The sequence below is a fragment of the Callospermophilus lateralis genome, chromosome 12 (genome assembly GCF_048772815.1).
Source record: "Callospermophilus lateralis isolate mCalLat2 chromosome 12, mCalLat2.hap1, whole genome shotgun sequence".
In the NCBI taxonomy this organism is placed as follows: domain Eukaryota; kingdom Metazoa; phylum Chordata; class Mammalia; order Rodentia; family Sciuridae; genus Callospermophilus; species Callospermophilus lateralis.
The window spans coordinates 73,260,143-73,284,937 of record NC_135316.1 but is presented as its reverse complement, the minus strand read 5'-3'; the positions used below and the strand labels follow the sequence as shown (position 1 = coordinate 73,284,937).

The following is a 24,795-nucleotide window of genomic DNA, read 5'->3' as shown; positions in this document are numbered from 1 at the left end:
TGCATTAATATATATTGCTTCAAACCAAAATATGAAGGTAAAGAAAATAAAAATTCCAATAAAAATTCCAATTTTTTCATAACTCTTTTTCATAATCTTCAGAGAAATATTTTAAGAAACAATCTACTTAAAGTGACAAAACAATTTGGTTAATTCAAGCAACATCTTTTCTTCTGTATAAGTTCAGTAAAATTAGATTTTATATTTTAAAGATTACACTATAGTATAATCCCATTTTAAAAAACCATGTTTATGGATGCACTCACCTACTCATTTTTTAAACAAAATCATATACAAAGATATACCTGAAATAATAATTACACAATTTAATGATGGTTATTCTTGAGTTTACTTTGCATAATTTTTCTTTGCACCTTACTGTACTGCTTAACTTATTTATCATATGCAAATATCATTTTTATAAGATAGTAAATCTTTACCCTAGAAAATCAAAGAGTGCTTGTCTACCATGCATCAGAGCTCTAGGTTCAATCCCTGGCACAGGAGGAAAAAAAAAAAAACAAGGAAGGAAGGAAGGAAGGTCAAAAAAAGTCCAAAGTTGTTTCTGTTATTATTATTACTAAGAAGTTGTAGCAGTTAATAATCCATAATACTCTAAGAATGAAGTAGGAAGTAGATTTTTGCACTTAATCCAAAAGAACACCAATTTCATTACTGCATTTAAAACATCAGCATAAACATAGTGAATTTACCTTTAGCTAGTAAAAATGTGATCCAAGAAACTTTCAGCACCAACACAGAACTTACTTCAGTAGATACCCTAGTAAATAAATAGAAAGAAGAAAAAAAAATTTAATACTGACAAAGGTTTTCAACTATGCCTTTGGAGTGATCTGCTTTGTTTTGATTTAATTACAGGACTGAGTTAAGTGCATAGTCTATTTTTAATGCTCAATTGATACCGGACTCTATCTCAATTCAATTGATGTTTCGACCAAGATATTATATTTAGCCCATAGAACAGCATACACTTTGTAAAGGAAATACTAAATATCTGAATTGTTATTTAAAAATATATAAAGGATGGCTGGGGTTGTGGCTCAGTGGTAGCGGGCTTGCCTGGCATGTGTGAGGCACTGGACTCATTCTTCAGCAACCTATCTATACAATTTCCCTTTATATCAGTCATCTTCAATACTGTACTTCAGTGGGGCAGAATATCTCCTATCCTACTCATTCTGCTTCCAAAGAAAATTTCTGGAGCTCCACATGGGTATACTGTTAGAGAATGCATTATACATTTTTAAAAATAATTTGGAAATTTTAAGATAAATCTTTAAATTTATTCATACACAAAATTATGCTGCCTTGTCAATAAAGTATCTGTGAGAGAACATCAGTAAAGATTTAATCTAAGAACTGAATTTTTTCCTCAGAGTTAGCGAATGTTTCACTGAATCAATTTCCACGTTATTAGTTCTCCTTTGTAGCATGAGGCATGTATTTATTTACAGGATAAATCACCTATATAGGACTTTATGACCTTAACTTATAAAGTAGCCTTTGGGGACAAAGGAAGAGATTCTGAGTCTCAGAGGAAGTGCCCATAAACCACTGACATGACAACTACAATTCCTGAGCAACACACTCTTGGCTAGATGCCCCTGACCCATGCCCTTGTAACATGAGAGCAATGCCCAAGTACAGGGAAAACTGGCCTGAAACTATGTAACTCCACCCTAATTCTACATCTAGTCCATCCCCCAGCAACCATCCCTCTATAAATATTAATGTCTACTCCTCTATAAATATCAATGTCCATCCCAAGGGATTGCTATCTTTCCCTCTACAGATAGCCCGAATTCTACCTTGAATTCATACTCCTTAAACCAAAGGCATCTCTCTTGAGATTGCCACCATTCTCCCTTGAATATATACCTAAATAAACCTCTGAACATTTTCCTAAATAAACCTCTGTGTGTGCCTTTGACTGACACAAGCTGACATTGTCTTCATTCATGTATGCCACAAACCCCACTGGTCCTGAGTCAAGATCCCCCTTCTCTCTGGAAACTCCTTGGACCTTTTTCAGAGACATCTCTTCCCCCATGAAACTATCATCAACCAAACTAACCTTAATGTTATCAATGTCTGTGACTATTCCAGAAAACCCTTTTTTAAAAAAACCAAAATGTAATATGCTCTAAACTACTTACGAACTGGTGGGTTGTGTCAAATAGATACGTTCACATGTCCTAAAAAGAAGAAATAATTTTATTAACATCGTGGTGGTTTTTTTAAAGTTATTTAAAAAATATTTTCATAATACAGAAATCATAGCAATGTTATCATACATTATTCATCTTACTTTAAGAAATACACATTTTGAAAACAAAAACACATATAGAATAATGAAACTAAGTAGGTTTTCCCAATTTGTGACATATCATATCACTGTAATATCTAATTAGAAAAGGACTGGATCCACATGCTCTTTTTAACTCAAAATATATTTTATAATTGATGATCTGCTTAGAATCCAGATCAGGTCATAACTAATGACTATTTAGCTAATAGTCACATATAGTCATACAGTCTACCCTATAATTAACAGGCTTTGGTATTACAGTTAATCTCTCCAATAACTCATCAGAAAAAGGTACTAATAAGACAGAAAAAAAAAGTCCCTGCTGAACCAAGGCTAGTAAAGTTAAGGCTAAATTATCTCATATGAAAATACAACAAAACTGGATGGGGATTTATTTATATCACTTAATATTTTGTAATGGGATAAAAGTAACTGGCCTTTTGGGTATTCAACAAACTGAGATTTTGAGGTGAAAATCAAGAGAATAACAAGACTAAGAGGGCAGTCAATATTTTGGCTCTCCAAGGTCAGCCAGGACCCACGGGACAACAAAATTCCTCTAAATGGCCCTGGAACACTGGTGAGTCACCCAAACTCCCTCTCAGGGTGATCTCAAAAACCTTGGAGACCAGGAGCCAACCAATGTAGTCTGTAAAGAGGAGGGTAATTAGAGAGAGAAATGTTCCTAATATTTCCAAGAGAAGCCACATGGCCAGTAAGACCCTTACCCATCCAGGCAGATGGTACAACTGGTAGAGGAAAAAACAAAAGGAGTCAAGAGACCCTAAAATAATCCCTGAGGAGTTTCAATTGACCTTAACGGTAAGAAGGAAAAAAGGCTGATTTTGGGCAAATGTAAGTACTATTTTCTCTTAAATACCCAGTAGGGCAAGTATAATAAAAAGCAAATGTGTTATTACAGGGATAAAAGTCAAACAAAAAAGCCTAGATTTGACTTCAGGGATCTTAATCCCAAAGTTGGGACCCATCCCAAGACCAGTAGCATATTTCTACAAATAGGCACATGTTGTGACCCAAAAAATGGTCAATGGCTTGAGAACAATAGCAGCATAGTTAATGAGTTCTCTAAACTGATTTGGGAATATCTACACAAATAACAAGTTAAAACAAACCCAGGACTCCAGTACACCCATTTAAGCATGCTATACACCTAGATTCTTGCAGGGGTTATAGAGGTAGTGACATTGCTTGCTCCCTGAGACAGCTTATTTACCATAAAGTAACACTAAAAGCTTAACTAATGCTAAACTAGGACCTTTAAAATAAAGACAGAGAGGGGGAAATAATTTAAAAAGATAGGGCAGGTACACTCAATGGCCTACAGTTCTTACTAAATTCCTTGGCCGTTACTTTGATCAAAAATAGAAGAGCATTAGATTTCTTATTGGCAGAAGGGGAAAGGATTTGTGCATTCTTAAACTCTACCTGTTGGATTCGGGTAACATTTCAGGAGAAGCAGAGCTTAACATTAGTGAGATATAAAAGGAAATCTGATTTCGTTTTATATAAAAGGAAATCCTTATAAGAAAGGATTATGGAAGACAAATAACAAATACTTCCTAATCTTATTTAGCTTCTACCATTTTTAGGACCATTAGTCCCCATTACCCTATTTCTGATATTAGGGCCTTGCCTTTTTAATATGCTTATAAAATTTGTGTCTTCCAGGCTTTACTTGTTTCCAAGTTAAGCTGACATTTCCTCTTAGTTTTCAACTCATCCCAGACTAAGTTTGCACCTCCAATTTGTCCCCTTTAGTTCAGGCAGGGAGAGATTTTTTATAATCTCCAGGGATAGCTAGGATCAACACCCATGTATAGGTCTAAAGTAACTATAAGAAGATTGAGAAGATTTTGTCCTTTTCCCCTTAGGAAGAAGAATAAAATCTATCAGGGGAGAATGAGACAGACAGGGACCATTATAGGGACAAGAAAACAGATAAGATCTGAGGATAAAAACCTTTTATTAGAAATCTTTTCCTATTCTTCAACTCTTATAATGTATGGAATTTGCCTTTTCTTTCTCTCCTATTCTTAATAACAAATCAGAGACCAGACGTAGGATGGCACCTAGAAACCTCCAAGGATCTTTCCCATCTCAGCTACTTGATAAAAAGCTGGTCTTTTCTTCTTCTGATTTTTCTCTCCCTTCATTACAGTCTCCCCCTGTCCTTAGGTAAAACTCCCCAAACAGTCTTGCTTGTATATTTGTACTCTCTGCCTAATTTTCTTTCTACTGTTGGTGGGTCAAAAATTCCCATTTCTAGTACCATAAATACATACAAGTAGCCTGTAAGTTCAGGAAATGATGAATTCAGTAACTTTGTCTCGGGTGGTTGATGTACATTGTAACTGTATAAGGAAGGGATAGAATATGCAGTGTTTCTTTAAAGGGCATAAAATTTTTTAAAAAATATTTATTTTTTAGTTGCAGTTGGACACAATGCCTTTATTTATTTATTTATTTATTTATATGTGGTGCTGAGGCTCAAACCCAGGTCTATGCATTATCTCACTATATGTATTAGAACAGATAGGCACTATCATCAGCTTAATATATAATTAGAAAACTAAACACTAAACTTGGATCCAAGATCATACATGACAAGTTGGAGCCTAAATTGGAATTCAAATCTGACTGACTCAAAAGAGTCCCTTCTCTTCTCCAAAAAGCCCAACTACAGTTTCCCTTTTTTGGGAGGACATCATATCCCCATCCTTTCATACTAACTACTTAAACCCCTCAAAATATAGACATGAAATAAATATGTTTTTAATAGAATCTTAACATAAATCTGAATATAAGAATAAAAATGCCAGCTTACTTGATTTACTTATTGATCATTGCTTCCCATTTATAGAAAAGATGGCAAACCCCTAAACAAAGTAAACTGTAAAGTGTGAAATACCTATTAGGTTATTCCACTTTAACTCTCCCTAAGTCTCCAGGAGAATCAAATACAAATTTATCAGCAGAAGGGGTTGAAAAAAAGTAAAACAGAAACTACCATCAAAGAAGATTCCTAATCTCAGACAACCAAGTAAAACAATCTAGAAGTAGCCAATTAAAATTATTATGGCTAGCACTGGAATTGTAGCTCAGTAGCAGTGCGCTTGCCTGGCACAAGTGAGGCACTGGGTTCAGTCCTCAGTACCACATAAAAATAAATAAATAAAACAAAGGTATTGTTTCCATCTACAACTAAATTTTTTTTTAATTATTATGGCTGGAAAAAAAAATAAGGACTGTGCCCTAAACCAGCCCTAGCCCCAAAATTGTCTGTCTAGAAATAATCTGATGATTATAGATTTTTAAAATACTAATCTGTATAGAACAGATTTTTTTTTTAACAACTGGCTTAAAGAAGTTCTTGCCTCTTTTTTCATTATAGAGGTAATACATCCTCCTTACCAGGGAAAACATCAATTAAAATTCTGGTCAACTTCTTTCCAATCATCTCATTCTGCTTAGGGAACTTTTTATTATGAAAGAAATGCATTAGTGATCTGGGTTTCTTCCTTACACACAGTTACAGAACATGACTATGACTTCATATGCATTGACTTCCTTATACATAATCCTAGTATGTTCTCTTTTATTTAATTAACATTAGAAGCATGTTGGTCCTCACTCATCAAAATTCATTTTATAACTATACTTTTTTTCCTTTTTGTAATGCTGGGGAATGAATCTAGAACTTCATGCATACTAGGCAAGCACTCTACTACTGAGCTACATCCCCAATCCTTAATTTTACTGTTTTATGTCTAGATTATACTTATAATGTTTTATTGTTTAACTTCAGTTATATATATATATATATATATATATATATATATATATATATATATATAAAAACACTGTTTCCATTTTTTCATTATTCTAAATAATATTGTGACAAAAATCTCTACAGCTTCTTTTTACATTTGGGATCATATTCTTATGATAAGCTCCCAGATATGAACTAAGTGGTTATAAAAAATTTAAAGGACAGAAAGAAGAATTATAAGTCACTAGTAAATGATAAAGGAACTATATACAAATCAATATGATCAATATAACATAAAATGATATCCTAAGAAGCATAAAAAGTGATTATCTATTAACACTAAAATTTTGGTTGATTGGTATTTTTTTACTAATACTTTTCTGTGCTAAGTATTCTATAATTAATTCAAATTTCTTATGTAATTACTTAAGTCATTTCTTTAATAATAAAAAGTTCCCTAAGCAGAAAGCTTCTACTTCAAGAAGGTGGGGGATATGGTCAATTGCTATTATATTACAATTAAAACACAAGAAGAAGTAAAGACATTCCCTCAAGACCTAGGCCAATTTTGTTGTTGTTTTGTATTTGTGTTTCTCTCTATTTTTCTCATCCTTATCTCATTTCTGAAGTTTTAGTGACATACAAATTAAGAAAAAAGGGGGGAAAAAAGGTGCATGCTTCTGAGAAGATGTTTCTTTCCAGCCTTGTCTCCATACTCATTCTCCCAGAATATTTAAGGACACACAGCTCTTTTCCTTTCTTCCCTTCTCCCTAACTATTCTATTACAGAATTGCTTATTTAGCTAAAACATTAATTTTTACAGGCACTCAAATTTAATGAGCTCTCACACAAGCAAAGGAACAGATATATGCCATATTAAGGGCTACAGTGCTTGGATTAGAAGACTACAGTCTGGATGAAAAGACTATAAAAACTTAATTCAAGCTTATTTCTTATTCTCTAAGTTGAACAGTAATGGTGAAATCTCTTCTAGATCACCAACATGAGCACAAATCATAACTTGGTCATACAGGTCACATATACCTTCCATGGCCATTTCCCCCGCTTTCTAAATGAATATCTTGGAAAGACATTAAAATTTTGGTCACTATTCAGAACTAGGTCTCCTCGCAGATAAAGCTAAAATAGGAACTAAGCTTAAACCTTGAGAAAATAAATGAGACACAAAGGGATAATGAAACAATTTGGAAGAAACATTCAGAATATACATATGACTAGATAAAGAAGATAGCTAAGAATAAGAAATTAAGAGCAAAAGGGACATGTTTAAGGGGTAATAATTAATAACTTTACTAAATATATTATCATTATCAGATAGATTGTAATTATGAACAAAGACATAAAAAATCAGGGTACAATAACCCTAATAAAATTCTTTATTACCTTTCTAATTTACTGTAGAGTGCACACAATACATCATACTTCTTCAAGAGTCTTGACACAGCATTATCAACTTTCGTACTGGTATCAATTTCTTTTAGTAAATCAAAGAATTTATAGACACTATAAAGCAAAGAAAAAAAATCAATCTGTCAAATTTTGTTTTATTTCATTTTCAAAGAAGATACATATCAATGCAAAGGATTATTAGCTCTATTCCAAATTATTATCATGTGCTTTAGAAAGAATTATTTTTTGCATTTTACTAGAATTTAAAGAGGAAAAAACTAGCCTTCAACCCATGTCCTAACATCTACCTACCTATACTTAAATAAACTTAGGGTTGAGGAAAAAAAAAAGGGGGGTGGTTATGAAGGGACACATGCATTTATATTTATTTGTAAATCTATCTGTATGGATTTTTTAAATTGAAGTTGTCTTTTCAACTAAAATCACAAAAATTATACATATTAATGTGTACCATGTGATGTTTCAATACATATCTATCGCCTCAAACATTTATCACTTCTATATGGTGAAAACATTAAAAATTCTTTCTTCTAGCTTTCTGAGATATACTGTACATATGTAATCACTATCTATAGTCACCCTATATTTGTACAATTTAAACATCATGAGTTTCTAGAATGCACAAGGCCTTAGATTCACTTCAATTTATCTGATTTCAACACAAAATCATATTACAATTAAAACACAAGAAGTAAAGACATTCCAAGTGTTTAGTGTTTAATCTACCCATAAGTAACCACCACCCATCTCTAAAGTCACCTACTCCCCCATGTGGACACTCTCAGACTGACTCCATTTTCTGGATGGCCCACCCCTTCAAGTGGACATCTACTTCAGCCTGGTACTCTGACTCCCCACACTAGGTTGCCCTCCCTTGTATTTAACTCTTAGACTGGCTGCCCATCTATTCTGCTTGGTATCTGACATTACATACCAAACTGCTCACATTAGGTTGCCCCTCACATATCCATGTGAACACCCCTCCCCATGTGGACCCCTTCTTTGGCTCTGACATCTTCTCTAGGTCCCTTTTTGGCTCTGATATCTTCTCCAGGCCCCTCAATATTCCCCTGACACAGATGTACACATGACACATTCTTTGCCCTACCAATGGTTTTAGGACTGAATTACTGGAGAAGGGAAAAGTAAAGCTGATGAAAATTTTAATTTGATTAAGTAATGACTTTAGGTCATTCATTATTGTTTTCTATAAAAATTAATCTTTGAAACATCAGTGAATACATTTTTAATAGGGTATTCAAGATAGCAATTATCAACTGCATCTCATACACTAATTTCTAACTAATTTTGCATAAATAATTAGGCCAAAGCAGCTAAATGAACCAAAGAATTTTCACTGGATCCAATTACAGGCTGCCCAGCAACCAAAGAAAGCTTCACCTAAACCAGGTGCAATGGTGCACACCTTTAGTCCCAGCACCTTGTGGAGACTGAAGTGGGAGGACTATTTGAGTCCAGGAGTTTGAGATAAATCAGGGCAAAACAGTGTGACTTCATTTTTAAAAAGGAGGGGGAAATAAAAAAGCTTCAGTTAATCAGCAGGTGGACCAGAATCCCAAAAACGTTATTAAAAGTTCCAATCCTATATAAGGGATGTGGGCAGCCACACAAGTTTTATGGAAAAACAAATAAAGATGGAGTAGAAATGATAGAAAAAAGAGAATATCAGGATGTTGATTAGAAGATAAAAGAGAATGGAGTAAATATGCAGTGTCCAGAGGAAAAAAAATCAGCTTTAGAATAGTATTTATTTTGAGATGGTCTCTGCCCAGGCTGGCCTCAAATTTATAATCCTCCTGCCTCACCATCCTGAGTTGTTGGGATTACAGGTGTGTGCCATCATGCATGGCCCCAGAACAGAATTTATTAAAGAACCACACTCAGTTTCTGCTTTTATGAAGTATAACAGCTATCTGTCCGTGGAGTACCACAAAAACTGAGTTGTTGTAACAAAGTCTTCTTTTTCTAGGGTAACTTAAGAGAAGGAGAAAAGGAAGAAAGAGAGGGAGAGAACAGAGTGTTAATGCCTGTAGTTCTGGATTTAACTCTATGAACTATTTATGTTATTTCTATTATTTTGCATATTTATGAATACACAATGCCTTTGTTTCCACATTTTATTTAAAGATAGTAAAAAAGTGTCATAATATATAACAATTTAATCTAACTCATTTAAATAATACACCAATTATGTTTAATTCAAGAAGAAACATACAGCCATCCAACTGTTCAAATTATTTACTATTGTATTCTGTAAATATGCTGCAAATGAATGACTGAGAGTCCTGGAAGATTTCTCAACACAAAGTTCATGAATCACTGGAAACAAATTAATACACTCTTCTAAATCTTATAAACTCAACAAAATATTAAGTAATTACCAAGTCAAGTACTTCTATACATACAGTAGTCTAAATACATAGTAGACTGAAAAATGTATGTAATTATAATAACTATTATATTAAAATCTTAAATCTTAATAAATCTTCTCTAAATTCCTTTAAAAGATATCACTCTTATAAAGGTTTTAATATATAATAAACCTATTTTATAGATCTTTTCTTTTTTTGTCCAATTTATCAACAACTATAATTAAGTCTACAGATGAACAATGAGAGACAAAAATTTTGCCAGGACACAAACTACAAAATTTTTAGGAGATGCAGCATGGGCTGGGGATGTGGCTCAAGCGGTAGCACGCTTGCCTGGCATGCGTGCAGCCCGGGTTCGATCCTCAGCACCACATACAAACAAAGATGGTGTGCCCGTCAAAAACTAAAAAAAAACCAAATATTAAAAAATTCTCTCTCTCTCTCTCTCTTTAAAAAAAAAAGAGAGAGATGCAGCATGAATAAGCTTTCATTAAAGGATCCTTGAGAGAATGACAATTTACTATTTGACCTATTCCTTTATGTTTTACTTAATTTTAGCATTTCTTTTTAATTTCCTAAGTCTATTAAGAGTCCAAAAGTAGTTTTCTTTAAAAGCAGAGGCCTAAATTTATGTAAGAAATTTTACCTTGTTTCTATGTTTTTCTGCAGCTCAGTGAAAGTGAATGGCATCTCATCTAGGTCAACTGCTGCAATAAAGATACAGATTCCCCACAGTTCTTTTTTCTTTTGAATATAACCTTCCTAGGAACAACAAAAAAAAGTTCAAATATTTCATTAACTCATTCACATATTAGATGCTCTATCAAAACGTATTATATGTGGATTTCTTCTTATTCAGCTAACAAAATAAATGTATTTCAAAATCCTTATAATGGCATATAATGAAAATATTTCATTTTATTTAATAAAACATTCAAATTTTAGATTATAAAGCAAAAAAACTTATAAGAAAGATCAGAATATGAATTGCTGGTCTCTATGATAGAAACTTCCAATTCATAGCAGCTTCATTCATAATAGCCCCAAACTGGAAACAACCCAAATTTTTAAAAGTAAATAAATAAACAAATTGTAATATATCCATACAATAGTGTTACTGGACAATTGGAAAAGTCCTAATAAATTTAACAACACAGATAAGCCTCAGTATTATTATGCTGAGAAAAAGCCAGATACAAAAGGATATATTGTGTAATTCCTTTCATATGAAATTCTAGAAAAGGCAACACTAATCTTTAAGGTCAGAAAGTAGATCAGTGCAGAGGTATGAGGGAATGACTGAAAAAAAGAACAAGATAATTTTATGTTTGATCAGAAACTTCCATATCTTCATGTGGTGAGTACATGGGTAAATATATTTGTCAAAATTTATTGAATGGTATTCTTAGAATTGATATATTTTAGTTAAGTGCCCTGGTACATGACTCTAATCCCAGCTACTTGGGAGGCTTAGGCAGGAGGATAGTAAGTTCAAGCCCTGCAACTTAGCCAGCCTATCTCAAAATTTTTTTAAAAATTATATTTTTAAAAAAGGGCTCAGGACATAGCTCAGTAGCAGATCACCCTGGGTTCAATCCCCCATACTAGAAAAAAAAGAGTTCTAAATTATTTTAACGTGTGCAAATTATCTGGATTTTATTTTATTCTGGAAATATGTTACAAACTCTTTCTGAAACTGAACACAAAAAGAGCACTGCTTCATTTTTTTTGACAACTATTAAATATCTATTTTAATAAAATAAATGAACATTAATTTATGTGTATGTTTATGTTAATATAGTCAATTTCTCTGGAACTACTAATATGTGAAAAGTTGCCTCTATGATAGAAACTCCCCATGTACATGCTTTTTGAATTTTTATGCCTATTTCTTATCATGTTTTTTTGGTTTGCTGCTTCTCCCTCAGGTACCATTAGGTGAACTTAACTGCTTTCAATGTGTCTGTTGCAATTCCAGTCTTTTTTCTTTGTCCTAATCTTTAGGAAATGAAGTAACTACAGCTGCTAAAATTTAGTATATTGTTTATTCACTTTTTTCAAAACATCAAATTTTATTAGGACACAGTCAAAATCCAATACATGATAATTTGATATGTAAAATGCCTAAATGACATGTTCTATCAGATTTTTTAGGACTTGAGGAATTTTCCTAAGAGGAAAATGTGATCTTTATTTCAGATATGGTTTATCTTTTAATTTTCGTAAATAGCATGTTTCAAAGAGCAGAAGCTTTAATCTTGATTAATCTCATTAATTTTTTTCTTCCATGGATCATGCTTTTTTCAAAGTAGTATCTAGGAAATCTTTGTGTAACACAATCTGTTACCTCCTAGATCTAGGGGTCTGATTCATTTTGAGTTAATTCTTAAAAACGGTGCAACACAGGAAATAAACTTTTTACATATAGATATCTATTCCTGTTTGTTTGTTGCAAAATATCCTTTCTCTGTTCAATTACCTTTTTACCTCTGTAGGAAATCAATTGATTGTACACATGTGGGTCTCTTTCTGGATTCTCCCTTGTGCATGTGTGTTTGTTGTTGTTGTTTAAGGCATTATAGTCATACTTAGTTTTCTGATACATTTTGACAAAGTCATATATGTATAGAATTTGATTTATTCCATTTCAGTCTCCATTCCCCCTACCTTTCTCTTCCCTTTTTCCCCTACTTTGCAGATCTTCCTTTCACTCAAATGATCATCCCTATCTTTATCATATCTGATCCCACCCTTATTTTTTCCCTTATTTTGCTCTAGCTTCCACATTTCTCTCAAACCATTTAACCCTTGGTTTTCTGAGTATGCATTATTTCACTTAGCATGATGTTACCCATTTCCATCCTTTTATGGCAAATGCTGTAACTTAATCTTCTTTATGGCTCAGTAAAACTCCATTGTGTATATACACAAGATTTTTTTAATCCATTCATCATTGACACATATCTGGGCTAGTTCCATAATTTGGCTCTGGTGAATAGTGCTGCTATAAACACTAACATAGCAGTAACACTATAGTATGCTGATTTTAGTTCTTTTGCATAAATACCAAGAAATGGGATAGCAGGATCAAATGGTAGTTCCGTTTTTTGTTTTCTAAGGAATCACCAGATTGCTTTTTAGAGTGGTTATACCAATTTACAATCCCACAACAGTATAACTTTTGCTCCATATCCTCATCAGCATTCATTATTATTTGTGTTCTTGATAACTGCCATCCTGACTGGAGTAAAATGAAATCTTAGTTTTGATTTGCATTTCCCTAACGGCTAGAGGTGAACATTTTTCATATATATGAAGCCATTTGCATTTCTTCTTTTAAGAAACGGATATTTAGTTCTTTTGCCCATTTACTGATTGGGTTATTTGGGGTTTTTTATGTTAAGCTTTCTGAGTTCTTTATATATTATGTATATTAATCCCAAGAGGGGTAGCTGGCAAAGATTTTCTCCCATTCTGTGTCTCCCATTCTCTCTTCACACTCTTAATCATTTCTATTACTGTGCAGAAGCTTTTTAATTTGATGACATTCCACTTATTGATTCTTGGTTTTATTTCTTGAGCTTTAGGGGTCATGTTAAGGACGTCAGTGCCCACAAAAATATGATGCAGTGTTGACCCTATGCTTTCTTCTAGTAGTTGCACGATTTCTGGTCTAATTCATAAACCTTTGATCTACTTTAATTTGTCTTCTCTGAAGGAAGACTCTTGTTTCATTCTTCTACATACGGCTAACCAGTTTTCCCATTACCAACATATATTCTTGGCATCTTTGTCCAGTATCAGATCACTGTAAGTATGTGGGTTTGTCTCTATTTTACATTCTATTCCATTGATTTTCATGTCTATTTTGATGCCAATACCATGCTGGTTTTGTTACTACAACTCTATAAAAACAAAACAAAACAAAAAAACTGGAGATCAGGTATTGTGAATGACCCCTGCCTCATTCTTCTTGCTGAGGATTGCTTTGGCTATTGCAAGTCTTTTATTCTTCCAAATGAATTTAAGTACTGGTTTTTCTAGTTCTGTGAAGAATATCATTGGATACTGATAAGAATTGCATTGAATCTGTATATTGCTTTTGATAGTATGGACATTTTAACAATATTAATCCTGTCTATCCAAGAACATGGGAGGTCTTTCCATCTTCTAAGGTCTTCTTCAATTTCTTTCTTCAGTGTCTTATAATTTTCATTGTAGAGGTTTTTCACTTCCTTGATTAAATTAATTTCCAGGTTTCTGTTGTTTTTGTTTTTGTATTAGCGACTATTGTGAAAGGGATGGTTTTCCTGATTTCTTTCTCGGATGAATAACTATTGGAGTATGGGGAAGCTATCAATTCTTGAGTGTGATCTTGTATCCTGCTATTTTGCTGAATTCACTCATCAGCTCTAGAAGTCTTCTGGTAGAATTTTTTGAGTCTTCTACATATAGGATCATGTCATCAGCAGAAATAGTTCGGTTTCTCCTTTTCCTATTTGTATCCTTTTACCTTCCTTCTCTTGCTGATTGCTCTGGCTAGAGTTTCAAGAACTATATTAAATAAATAGAAGTGGTAAAAGAGAACATCATTGTCTTGTTCCTGAGTTTAGAGGAAATGCTTTTAGTTTTTTTTTCCACTCAATGATGTTGGCTTTGGGTTTTTCATATATAGCCTTTATAATATTGAAGTAATTTCTTCTATCCCTAGTTTCTCCAGTATTTTTAACATGAATGTGTGCTGTATTTTACCAAAGGCCTTTTCTGCATCTATTGAGATGATCATATGATGTTTTTCCTTAATTCTATTTATGTGAATTATATTTACTGACCCAATCTTACATTCCTGAGATAAAAACCACTCAATCATGGCATATTATCTCCTTGATGTGTTTTTTGAATGTGGTGTGATATTTTCTTAAGTTTTTAATTAGCAATAGTTGCACCTCAGAAAAAACCTCATTGGTTACAATACTGCCAATGCACAAAGCTGTGATATTTTCTTAAGGATTTTGCATTTATGTTCATTAGGGATATTGGTCTGTAGTTTCCAGGTCTTGCTATGTTGCCAAGGCTGGCCTTGAACTCAAAATCCTCCTGTCTCAATCTCCCTGCTCACCGGATTTACAAAAGTGTGCCACCTTCTGTACCCTCTTTCTGGATTTTCTGTTCTGTTCCATTGATCTACCCGTCTTCCTTTTCACCAGTAACCACCGATGTCTTGATTACTGTAGCTTTGTATTTTTGTCCATTTTTAATTGAGTTAATTCAAGATTTTTCTATCTGAAAGGCAATCTCAACTTTTATTCTTCTTGTATGAATTCAAAGACTAAAGACTAGAGTTAACAACACTGGCTCAACATAGACATGCAAGGTCACACACCTAAAAACCAAATTTCCTAACACTCAATTTAACATTATCCCATTTCTTTAAGTATTTTCCTTATTATAATTCTTAACATTTTCATTATTGAAATCTTTAATCTCATCACCTTCACCAAGAGGTCTATGTTCTTAACTTTGATTTTTATTTCTATTTGATTGAAAAGGTTGAAGAGTCACTACTTAAAGCCTCAAGTTATTTTTAATTCTTTTCCACATCAAGTTATTTTTAATTCCATTTACCTTCTAGTTTTCCCCAAAATGACTATGCATTTTATCTCTGAAAATTCACCTATAAATTTCTTCTTTTCTGATTTTGACAAATGGACATTCTTCTCCATTCTCAAAACTCTGAATTCCTTCCACTTTAGATCACATTGTCAGCATCCCCCTAGATTTTACAAATTCCTCCTTTCTTTTGAAATTTCTCTAATAGTTCTCTCGGTTTCTTTTTCTGCTTTCCAATAAACTTACATCACCCTTAAAAAAACAAACAAAATAAAAAAACCAGGAAGTAGCTCAGTGGTAGAGTATTTGCCTAGCATGCATGAGGCCCTGGGTTCAATCCCCAGTACCAGCAAAAAAAGGGTAAAACAAACATAACATCTTTCTACTTCTGGACAGTATTTAGCCACTGTCCTTACTGCATATACAAACTCCCCCTCACTAAACACACCCACCTCTTACTATTCATATACAAACCATATACATTCTCATAGGGCACACACACTGAATCTCCTCACACCTCTCTCACAATACTATTTTACCAGAGTTCTTCTCTAGGTCTTCAAAGGTCTCAATGCAATATTTAACACCATTAACAATTTTTCTCCTTCAGTCCCCGTAAAACTTCTTTCCTTAGTTTTAATATCCTTATCCCCAATTGTATTTCACAACATTTTCAGTGCTTCTTAACTTCAAGGGCTGTTTTTCATCATTCTCTTTTTCTCAAGAATCTTATCCACTCCCCTAGCATCTCCATCATCCCCATTACAGGCGGTTCATATGTCTCATTCTGCTTCACCAACTGATTATTCTTTTAAGTTCCAGGCGTTATTTTCCAATTTACAACCTAAAATCCGTAACTGATGTTTTTCTTGAAAATTTATATGAAAGGCAGCTCAGAATATTAGTGTAAAATTTCTTTAAAAAAAAAAGCAATTTTTATTCAGCCAAAACAATCACCAAAAGACAGTAAAACTTTGGAGAAATATGGACAAACAACAAGCATTTTGCAAATAAAAAATAGTACTTTTCAACAAACATACTTTTGTATGCTTGTATTATTATATTGTGTTATATTTTGTTTGTATTTAAAAATGCCAAAACTCAGAATAGTATCAACTGAAGGATGTTTTGTTAATATGCATCAAAATCCTTAAAAATTTCAGTTTTATATCAAAGAACTTATTGACTTAAAATAATTAAAGAGTGGGGATTTAATGTAACACATTCAAAGAATCATTTAAATAGTAAAAATAGTGGGAGATTCTTAAGTATCTTAAAATACAATAATGAAATAAATGTTGTAGCCATGTCATAGAATAACTTAAGACTCCTAAAACATGTCCTGTTTTAGGATTCCTAATTTTCAAAGAAAATTAGAAGGACACAGAAAAATATCCAAGATAAAATGTTAAGGAAAAAAAGGAAACAGAATACAAAATTATTTGTATATATTTATTCCAATTTTGTGGGGGGGAAAGGTAAGAAAGGAAATGCAAAAAAAATACATATTGAAATGTTAATGTTTAGCTCTAGAGTTGGTAAAATAATCTATGGTTTTCATTTTCTTCATTAATCCTAGATATATTTTCTTTTCTTTTTTTTTTAATATTTATTTTCTAGTTTTCGGCAGACACAACATCTTTGTTTGTATGTGGTGCTGAGGATCGAACCCGGGGCCGCATGCATGCCAAGAGAGCACGCTACCGCTTGAGCCACATCCCCAGTCCCTAGATATATTTTCTAAATTGCCTACAATTGTAAACAGGAGAAAAGTGAAGTCACTAAAAAAAAAAAAAAATGCTAAATTTATTTAAAGCAGGAAAGAAAAATGAAGAACATGCTTCCTCAAAATCTTTAAAATATCAAGTGTATATGCATTAAAATTTAAATAAAGAACTACAATCAACCTTTGAAGAGTTTACCTTCATTTGAACCACCCTAATGATAACCCCTAATTAGTGACAATTTATACATACTTGTTTTGTAACACACTTACTTGTAAAATAGCTCCACCAAGTGGTGACATAAATCATCATGTAAACATACTACATACTACTTAAACGATCATAACGTGAACTGAATTGAATCAACAAGTTAAAATAATATTTTCTCCAGTCTATATTTTTGAAATAAAAGAAGAGGATAAGCCACTAGAAATATATTCTCCATGTCAGGATCAAAAGGACACATCTTTACACATAATTCACGAGACTAATGAATGTCTAGCAATATGATTCAATGTATCACAGAATGGTAGTACAACAAAATAGGAAAAGGAACTGCCTATATCCTCTATGCCTAGATTTCCTTCTCACCTAGGTTTGATGTATGAACATTAGGAATAACATGTTAATATGCCAGAATCTCCCCATGCTTGTGTAGCATCATCTGACAACATTCTAATTTTGGTCACAGAAGCAAAATGCAGAAGTAGCACATGAAAAGGAATGCATAAACTAACTTTTGTCTGAACTCAATTACATTTTTAACAGGACATGCTTGGGTAAACCACAGCTGAATCAACCATACAGTTACATAATAACTTTGTGGGGAGAGTGATTATACTCCCATAAAAAATATACCTGGCAAGTTCAGATTTACTTGGACATCTGCCCAAAAGATGAGCACCTAAGACTCTTTCCTTTGAGAACACCTACAAAAGTAGATACACAGGACTGTCTAAGCATAACTGAACTGGCAGTCACTTGCTTGTTCATTTGTTCCTACTCAATTAGTCTACAAACATTTTGAAGGCAAAAAATTATATTTAATTTACTATTGTACTCTAAGAGCCTAGTACCACCAACTTGTGATAAATGATTTTTTTTTTAAGTTTTGGCAAATGACCATATTCTGATGTAGGATAGAATGGCTTTTGACTTTTGACTTTTTTTTCTTTTTTCTTTTCTTTCTTTCTTTCTTTTTTTTTTTTTTTTTTTAAGTATGGACAGAGAAACTAGCAGTAATTGAAACCACAAAGTGTAAAATAAGATTTTGGTTCTACTAATTTCTTAAGATCCCATTCACAAACTGATAACAAACTAGTAGTATCAGCAAGGGTAACTCACACAAAGAAATAATATCACAGACCTCATTTTCTATACAGATGATATGTAACTGACTTGGAAATTAGGGATTTTACCATTTCAGGTAATATGTTTAAGTCTTTAATCCATTTTGATTTTTGTGTGGGGTCAGATAAGAATCCAATTTCACTTCTTTCCATGTGAATATCCAGTTTTCCTAGCACCATTTATTGAAAATACTATCCTCCCCCGCCCACTACCACCACTCTGTTGTGTATTCTTGTGCCTCTGTCAAAAATTAGTTGACCATGTATGTTTGGGTCTATTTCTGGGCATATCTTTATGTTCTATAATATTGGTCTATGTGTCTGTTTTCATGCTAGTACTATACTCTTTTTTTTCCCTTCTATGTGCACATTTATTTCCTACTGAAAATTAAAACAGCACATCAAAATTTCCTTTTATGGCAACTCAATTTTTTGAAAACAAGAAAATGGAATTATCTACTCTAATTATTACACTCTAATCAAACTATCCAATATTCTCTTAACATCTCTTCCAGTTCCTGAGTTTTATTTCACAGATTTCAGGCTTTTAAAATCCAAGGGAAGATTTGAGACCTATTGGTACTTCTTTGAGTCAAACAAACAAACAAAAAAACTTAAGTATATTGAAGTCATTTATGTACATTTTAACTGCTCAGATTCCTTATAAATTACTGGCATTAAGAGATGGCTTAAAGCATGAACACCAAAATAAATAAATAAATAAACAAATAAATAAATAAATGGATGCAAAAGAATAAAGATATCACAGAACTCATACATAAGCTATTCAAAATCATTAGTATGCGGTCTAAGCATAGTGTGCCTAAAATTACCATCATGAAGAACAAGTACAATTTACGCCTATATTGACTCTGTGTCATAATCAAACCCTATTCTAGCATTCTCAGAAGGATCCCATCCATGATATACACAAAAACTGCAGGTACATTTGAATGGTACAGTTAGTGATTCACTCTGAACTCCCTTAAGACTGTTGTCTCTTCGTTCTTCTCTTTCAAGACTTAAGAGATATCTCCATTTTGCCACCTTTTCTTTCCGTGCCAATAACAATGTCTAGATTCCTCACCACCGCCTGTTGGGAAAGCCACTCCTGACCTCCCATAAGATCCTCTCACTTCTGTCCTGCAGTTGGGGTGGACCTTCTGGCAGAGGGGAAGGGCATTTAGCACAAGGATGCAGAGTTAAGTCATGAAGTTGCTTTACTAGCATTTCTGAACTGACCAGATCAGAGTCCATTGAATTTTCTTCATTTTCAAACATCGGAAAAGATTCCTGGGTCGAGGTTGGGTTAAATTTTTGCAATGGGTCCATTGGGAGGTGAACAGAACCCTCAAAAAAGTTGTTCCCACTATTACTTGGGAGGAAAAAAAAAACTGTACTATACTCTCTTGACTACCATTAACTTGTTAACTGATTTAAAATCAGGAAGTATGATGCCTCCAACCTTATGTTTTTGACTCAATCTTGCTTTTGCAGTTTTTGTACAGCAAAGGAAACAATCAACAGAGTGAAAGGACAGCCTACTAAATGGGAAGAAATCTTTGTCAGCTGTTCATCTGAGAGAGGAATAATATCTAGAGTATTTGAAAAACTCAAAAAATTTAACACCAAAAAAACAAGTAATCCAATCAATAAATGGGCATATGAGCTGAGCAGACACTTCTCAAATGAAAAAGTATAAATGGCCAAAAATTATATGAAAAAAAATGCTCAACATCTTTATAGTCATCAAGGAAATGCAAATCAATTACACTGAAATTCTAGCTCACTGCAGTCAGAATGGCCATTGTCAAGAAAAGAAAAATTAACAAATTCAGGCAAGAATATGAGAAAAAAGAATCCTTAGACTGTGGGACTGTAAACTGGTATAGTCACTGTGGGAATAAAAATAGAACTACCATATGATCCAGCTATCACTCTTGGATATATACCCAAAGGAATAAAAATCAGCATACAATAGAGATGCCTGGTTACCTATATTTATCACAGTGCTATTTACAATAGCCAAGTTATAGAATCACCCAAATGCTGAATGGATAAAGAATGGATGAAGAAAATATGGTATATATACACAATGAAATATTAGTCAGTAAAAACAAAATCATTCATTCTTAGGAAAATGGATGGAAGTGGAGATAATTATGTTAAGTGAAATAAGTCAAACTGAGAAAGATAAGTATCACACGTTTTCTCTCATGTGAGGAATCAAAAAAAATAATAACAAAGTAGAGTGGGGACTATTAGGAAAGGAGAAGGGGACTGGATGGCAACAGAGAGTAAAGAGGGTAAACAAAAAACAGTATGCATATTCCTTAGAAAACTTAGAATGGAACTGGAACCACTTTTGACTCAGCTATCCCACTCAGCATAATACAGTGATGCAGCCACATCAATACTTAACAGCGGCTCAATTTACAATAGCTAAGCTATGGAACCAACCTAGATGCCCTCCAACAGATGAAGAGATAAAGAAAATGTGGTATATATACACAATGGAATATTATTCAGCCATAAAGAAGAATGAAATTATGGCATTTTCCAGTAAATGGGTGGAATTGGATACTATCATGCTAAGTGAAATAAGCCAATCACAAAAAATCAAAGGCCAAATGTTCTCTCTGCCATTTGGATGCTAACACACAATAAAGGGTAAGGGAGGGGAAAGAGAAGTTCATTGGATTAGACAAAGGGGAATAAGGGAAGGTGAGGGATAGGAATAGGAAAGATAGTAGAATGAATCAGACATAACTTTCCTATTTCATATATGAATACACAACCAGTGTAACTCCATATCATGTACAAGCACAGGAATGGGAGATTATATTCCATGTATATATAAAATGTCAAAATACATTCTACTGGGCTGGGGTTGTAGCTCAACGGCAGAGCTCTTTCCTAGCATGTGTGAAGCACTGTGTTTGATTCTCAGCATCACATATAAATAAGTAAAACTAAAAGTCCATCAAAAACTAAATAAAAAAATTTAAACAAATACATTCTACTCTCATATATAAATAAAAAGAACAAATAAAAATGTTTAAAAAATAATTAAGGGCTAGGGTTGTAGCTCCAATGGTACATTGTATACGGCACTGGGTTCAATTCTCAGCACCACATATAAATAAGCAAAATAAAGGTCCATTGACAACTAAAAAATATATTTAAAAAAAACTTTTAAAAAATTAGGGCTGGAGTTGTAGCTCAGTGGTAGAGCACTTGCCTAGCATGTGTGAGGAACTGGGTTTGATTCTCAGCACCACATATAAATAAATAAATAAAATACAGGTCTATCAACAACTAAAAATATTTTTTAAAAAATTTTAAAAGAGGGTGAATACAATCAAAGTGAGTTATATGCATCATGAAAATTTCACAACTATTTTGTATAATTAATATGTGCTAATAATTACAATTAAAACTAATGCTTAGAAAAAGAAAAAATATGGCTTTTTTACTGGAGTCTTTGTGGTTCCATAGGAATTTTAAGATGTTTTTTTTTCCTATTTCCTTGAAAAATGCTATTGGAATTTTGATAGGGATTATACTGAATTTGTAGTTGCTTTTGGTAGTATAAACATTTTAACAATATTAATTCTTCTGATCCATGAGTACAGGATATCTTTTTATTTATTTGTCTTCTTCACCTTCTTTCATCAATGTTTTATAGTTCTCAGCATACAAATCTTTTACCACCCTGATTAAATTTATTCCTAAGTATTTTATTCTGTTTGCTATGGTAAATGGGATTGTATTCTTAATTTGTTTTTTGGATAGGTCATTGTTAGTTGTGTAGAAACACAACTGATTTTTGTATATTGATTCTGAATCCTACAGTTTTATTGAATTTATTTACTCTAACAGTTTTTATTGGAGTTTTTAGTGTATGTGTGTGTGTGTGTGTGTGTGTGTATGTGAAAAAAAAAAAATATATATATATATATTCATGTCATTTGCAAAAACAAACAATTTTATTTCCTCCTTTTCTATGTGGATGACTTTTAGTTCTTTTTCTTGCCTAATTGCTCTAAGACTTCAAGGACCATATTCAAAAGAAGTGGCAAGACTCAGCATCTTTCTGGAAATGGTGGCGCACACCTGTAGTCACAGAGACCCTAGAGGCTAAAGCAAGAAGATCAAAAGTTCTATGCAAGCCTCAGCAATTCAGTGAGACCCTCAGCAACTCAGTGAGACCCTGATTCAAAATAAAAAGGACTTGGGGTGTAGCTCAGTGTTGAAGTGCCCCTGGGTTCAATTCCCAGTACCCTCTTCCCCTGCAAAAAGGCAGCATTCTCGTCTTCTTCCTGTTACTACTGAAAAAGCTTTTACCTTTTCACCAGAGTATTTTGAGTATGCTGTTGATGGTGGCCTTATCATATGTGGCCTGTATTGTGATGAGATATATTCCTGATATACCTTTGTTGAGAGTTCTTACCATGAAAGGATATGCTTTTTCAACATCTGCTAAGATGATTAGATGACTTTTGTCCTTTATACTGTTAATGTACAATATCACATCATCCCTCAATAATCAATAAAACACCTAAGGGATCTAAGAAACATGATCACCCAATTTAATTAACGCTTTCAGAACACTCTATATGATAATAACAGAATATATATTTCCAAATATCTACAGATCATTCACTAAAATAAGCTATTTTCTGCAATATAAAATGAACCTCAACAAATTTTAATGAGTTTTAAAGAAATTAAAAAGCATAGAATTAAATAATAAGTCAATATAGAAATATACCCAGAAAAATAGAAAAATACTTGGGAATTAAACAATGTATTTCTAAATAATCCATCAAAAGGTCACAAGGAAATTAGAAAATATTTTTAACTGAATGAAAACAGAAACACAACATACCAAAACATGTGGAATGTGGCTAAAGTAGTACTTAGAGCAAGTTTTATAACATTAACAGTTTATAGTACATAAATCTTATAATATTAAAGGATTATATATATGTATATATACATATGTTTATAAATAAAATGCGCAAATCAAAGACATATCTTCTACCTTTAGAAATTACAGAAAATAAATAAATACATTAAGACTAGCTGGGCACGGTGAGGATCTCATATCAAAGCCAGCCTTGGCAACTTATTAAGACCCTGTCTCAAAAAATTTTAAAAAGGACTAGTGAAGTAGCTCAGTGGTAAAGTGTCCCTGGGTTCAATATCTAGTACCACCAAAAAAAGAAAGAAAAAATTAAAACCAAATCAAACCAGGCGCAGTGGTGCACACCTATATCCCAGTAACTCAGGAGGTTGGGGCAGGAGGATCTTTTTTTAATTTTTTTTTATAACATTTATTTTCTAGTTGTAGTTGGACACAATATCTTTATTTTATTTATTTTTATGTGGTGCTGAAGATGGAACCCAGGGCCTCACATCTGCTAGGCACACGTTCTACCACTGAGCCACAACCCCAGTCCAAGGGCAAGTGGATCTTGAGTTCAAAGCCAACCTCAGCAATGGTGAGGCACTAAGCAACTCAGTGAGACCCTGTCTCTAAATAAAATACAAAATAGGGCTGGGGATGTGGCTCAGTAATTGAGTGCCCCTGAGTTCAATTCCTGGTCCCCCCCCGCCACCAAAAAAAACAAATAATAAAAATATATATTTATAATAGCAAAATTTAATAAAATTGAAAACAGAAAAACAAAATCTAGGTTTTGAAAAAATATATATTAAAAATATATTAAAATCAATAAACCTCTAGGGCTGGGGTTGTGACTCAGGGGTAGAGCACTCACATAGCATGTGCGAGGCCCTGGGTTCGATCCTCAGCACCACATAAAAATTAATAAAATAAAGGTATTGTGTCTAACTACAACTAAAAAATATATAAATAAATATTTTTTTTTAAAATGAATAAACCTCTAGCCAGATAATCCAAGAAAAAAGAGAAGGCACAAATTACCAATGTTAGCAGGAATGTGGCTACATATCCTGTAGACATTGAAAAGATAATTAGAGAAAAAATATGAAAAACTCTCTTATATACCATCAGTTAACTGGATTATATTGGCATCTATAAAGTACTTCATCAAACAATATTGGAGTACAAATTCTTCTGAAGCTTACATGGAACACTCACTGAGACACACCATATCTGGGGCCATAAAATAAACCTTA

At 33.1% G+C, this 24,795-nt stretch overlaps 1 protein-coding gene and 1 pseudogene across 2 annotated transcripts in view; both read right to left on the bottom strand.

Annotated features, from left to right (window-relative positions):
• Nucleotides 1-24,795, bottom strand: part of Rb1 (RB transcriptional corepressor 1) — a 148,012-nt gene that overhangs the window by 109,191 nt on the left and 14,026 nt on the right. For both annotated transcript variants that reach the window (XM_076871938.1, XM_076871937.1), the window contains 4 exons: nt 10,591-10,706; nt 7,525-7,644; nt 2,178-2,216; nt 714-781 (listed from right to left, as the gene is read on the bottom strand). In XM_076871938.1, the coding sequence (XP_076728053.1) occupies nt 714-781; nt 2,178-2,216; nt 7,525-7,644; nt 10,591-10,706 (343 nt within the window). The remainder of the gene's footprint in view (nt 1-713; nt 782-2,177; nt 2,217-7,524; nt 7,645-10,590; nt 10,707-24,795) is intronic.
• On the bottom strand, nt 14,779-14,936 carry LOC143411882 (U4 spliceosomal RNA; annotated as a pseudogene).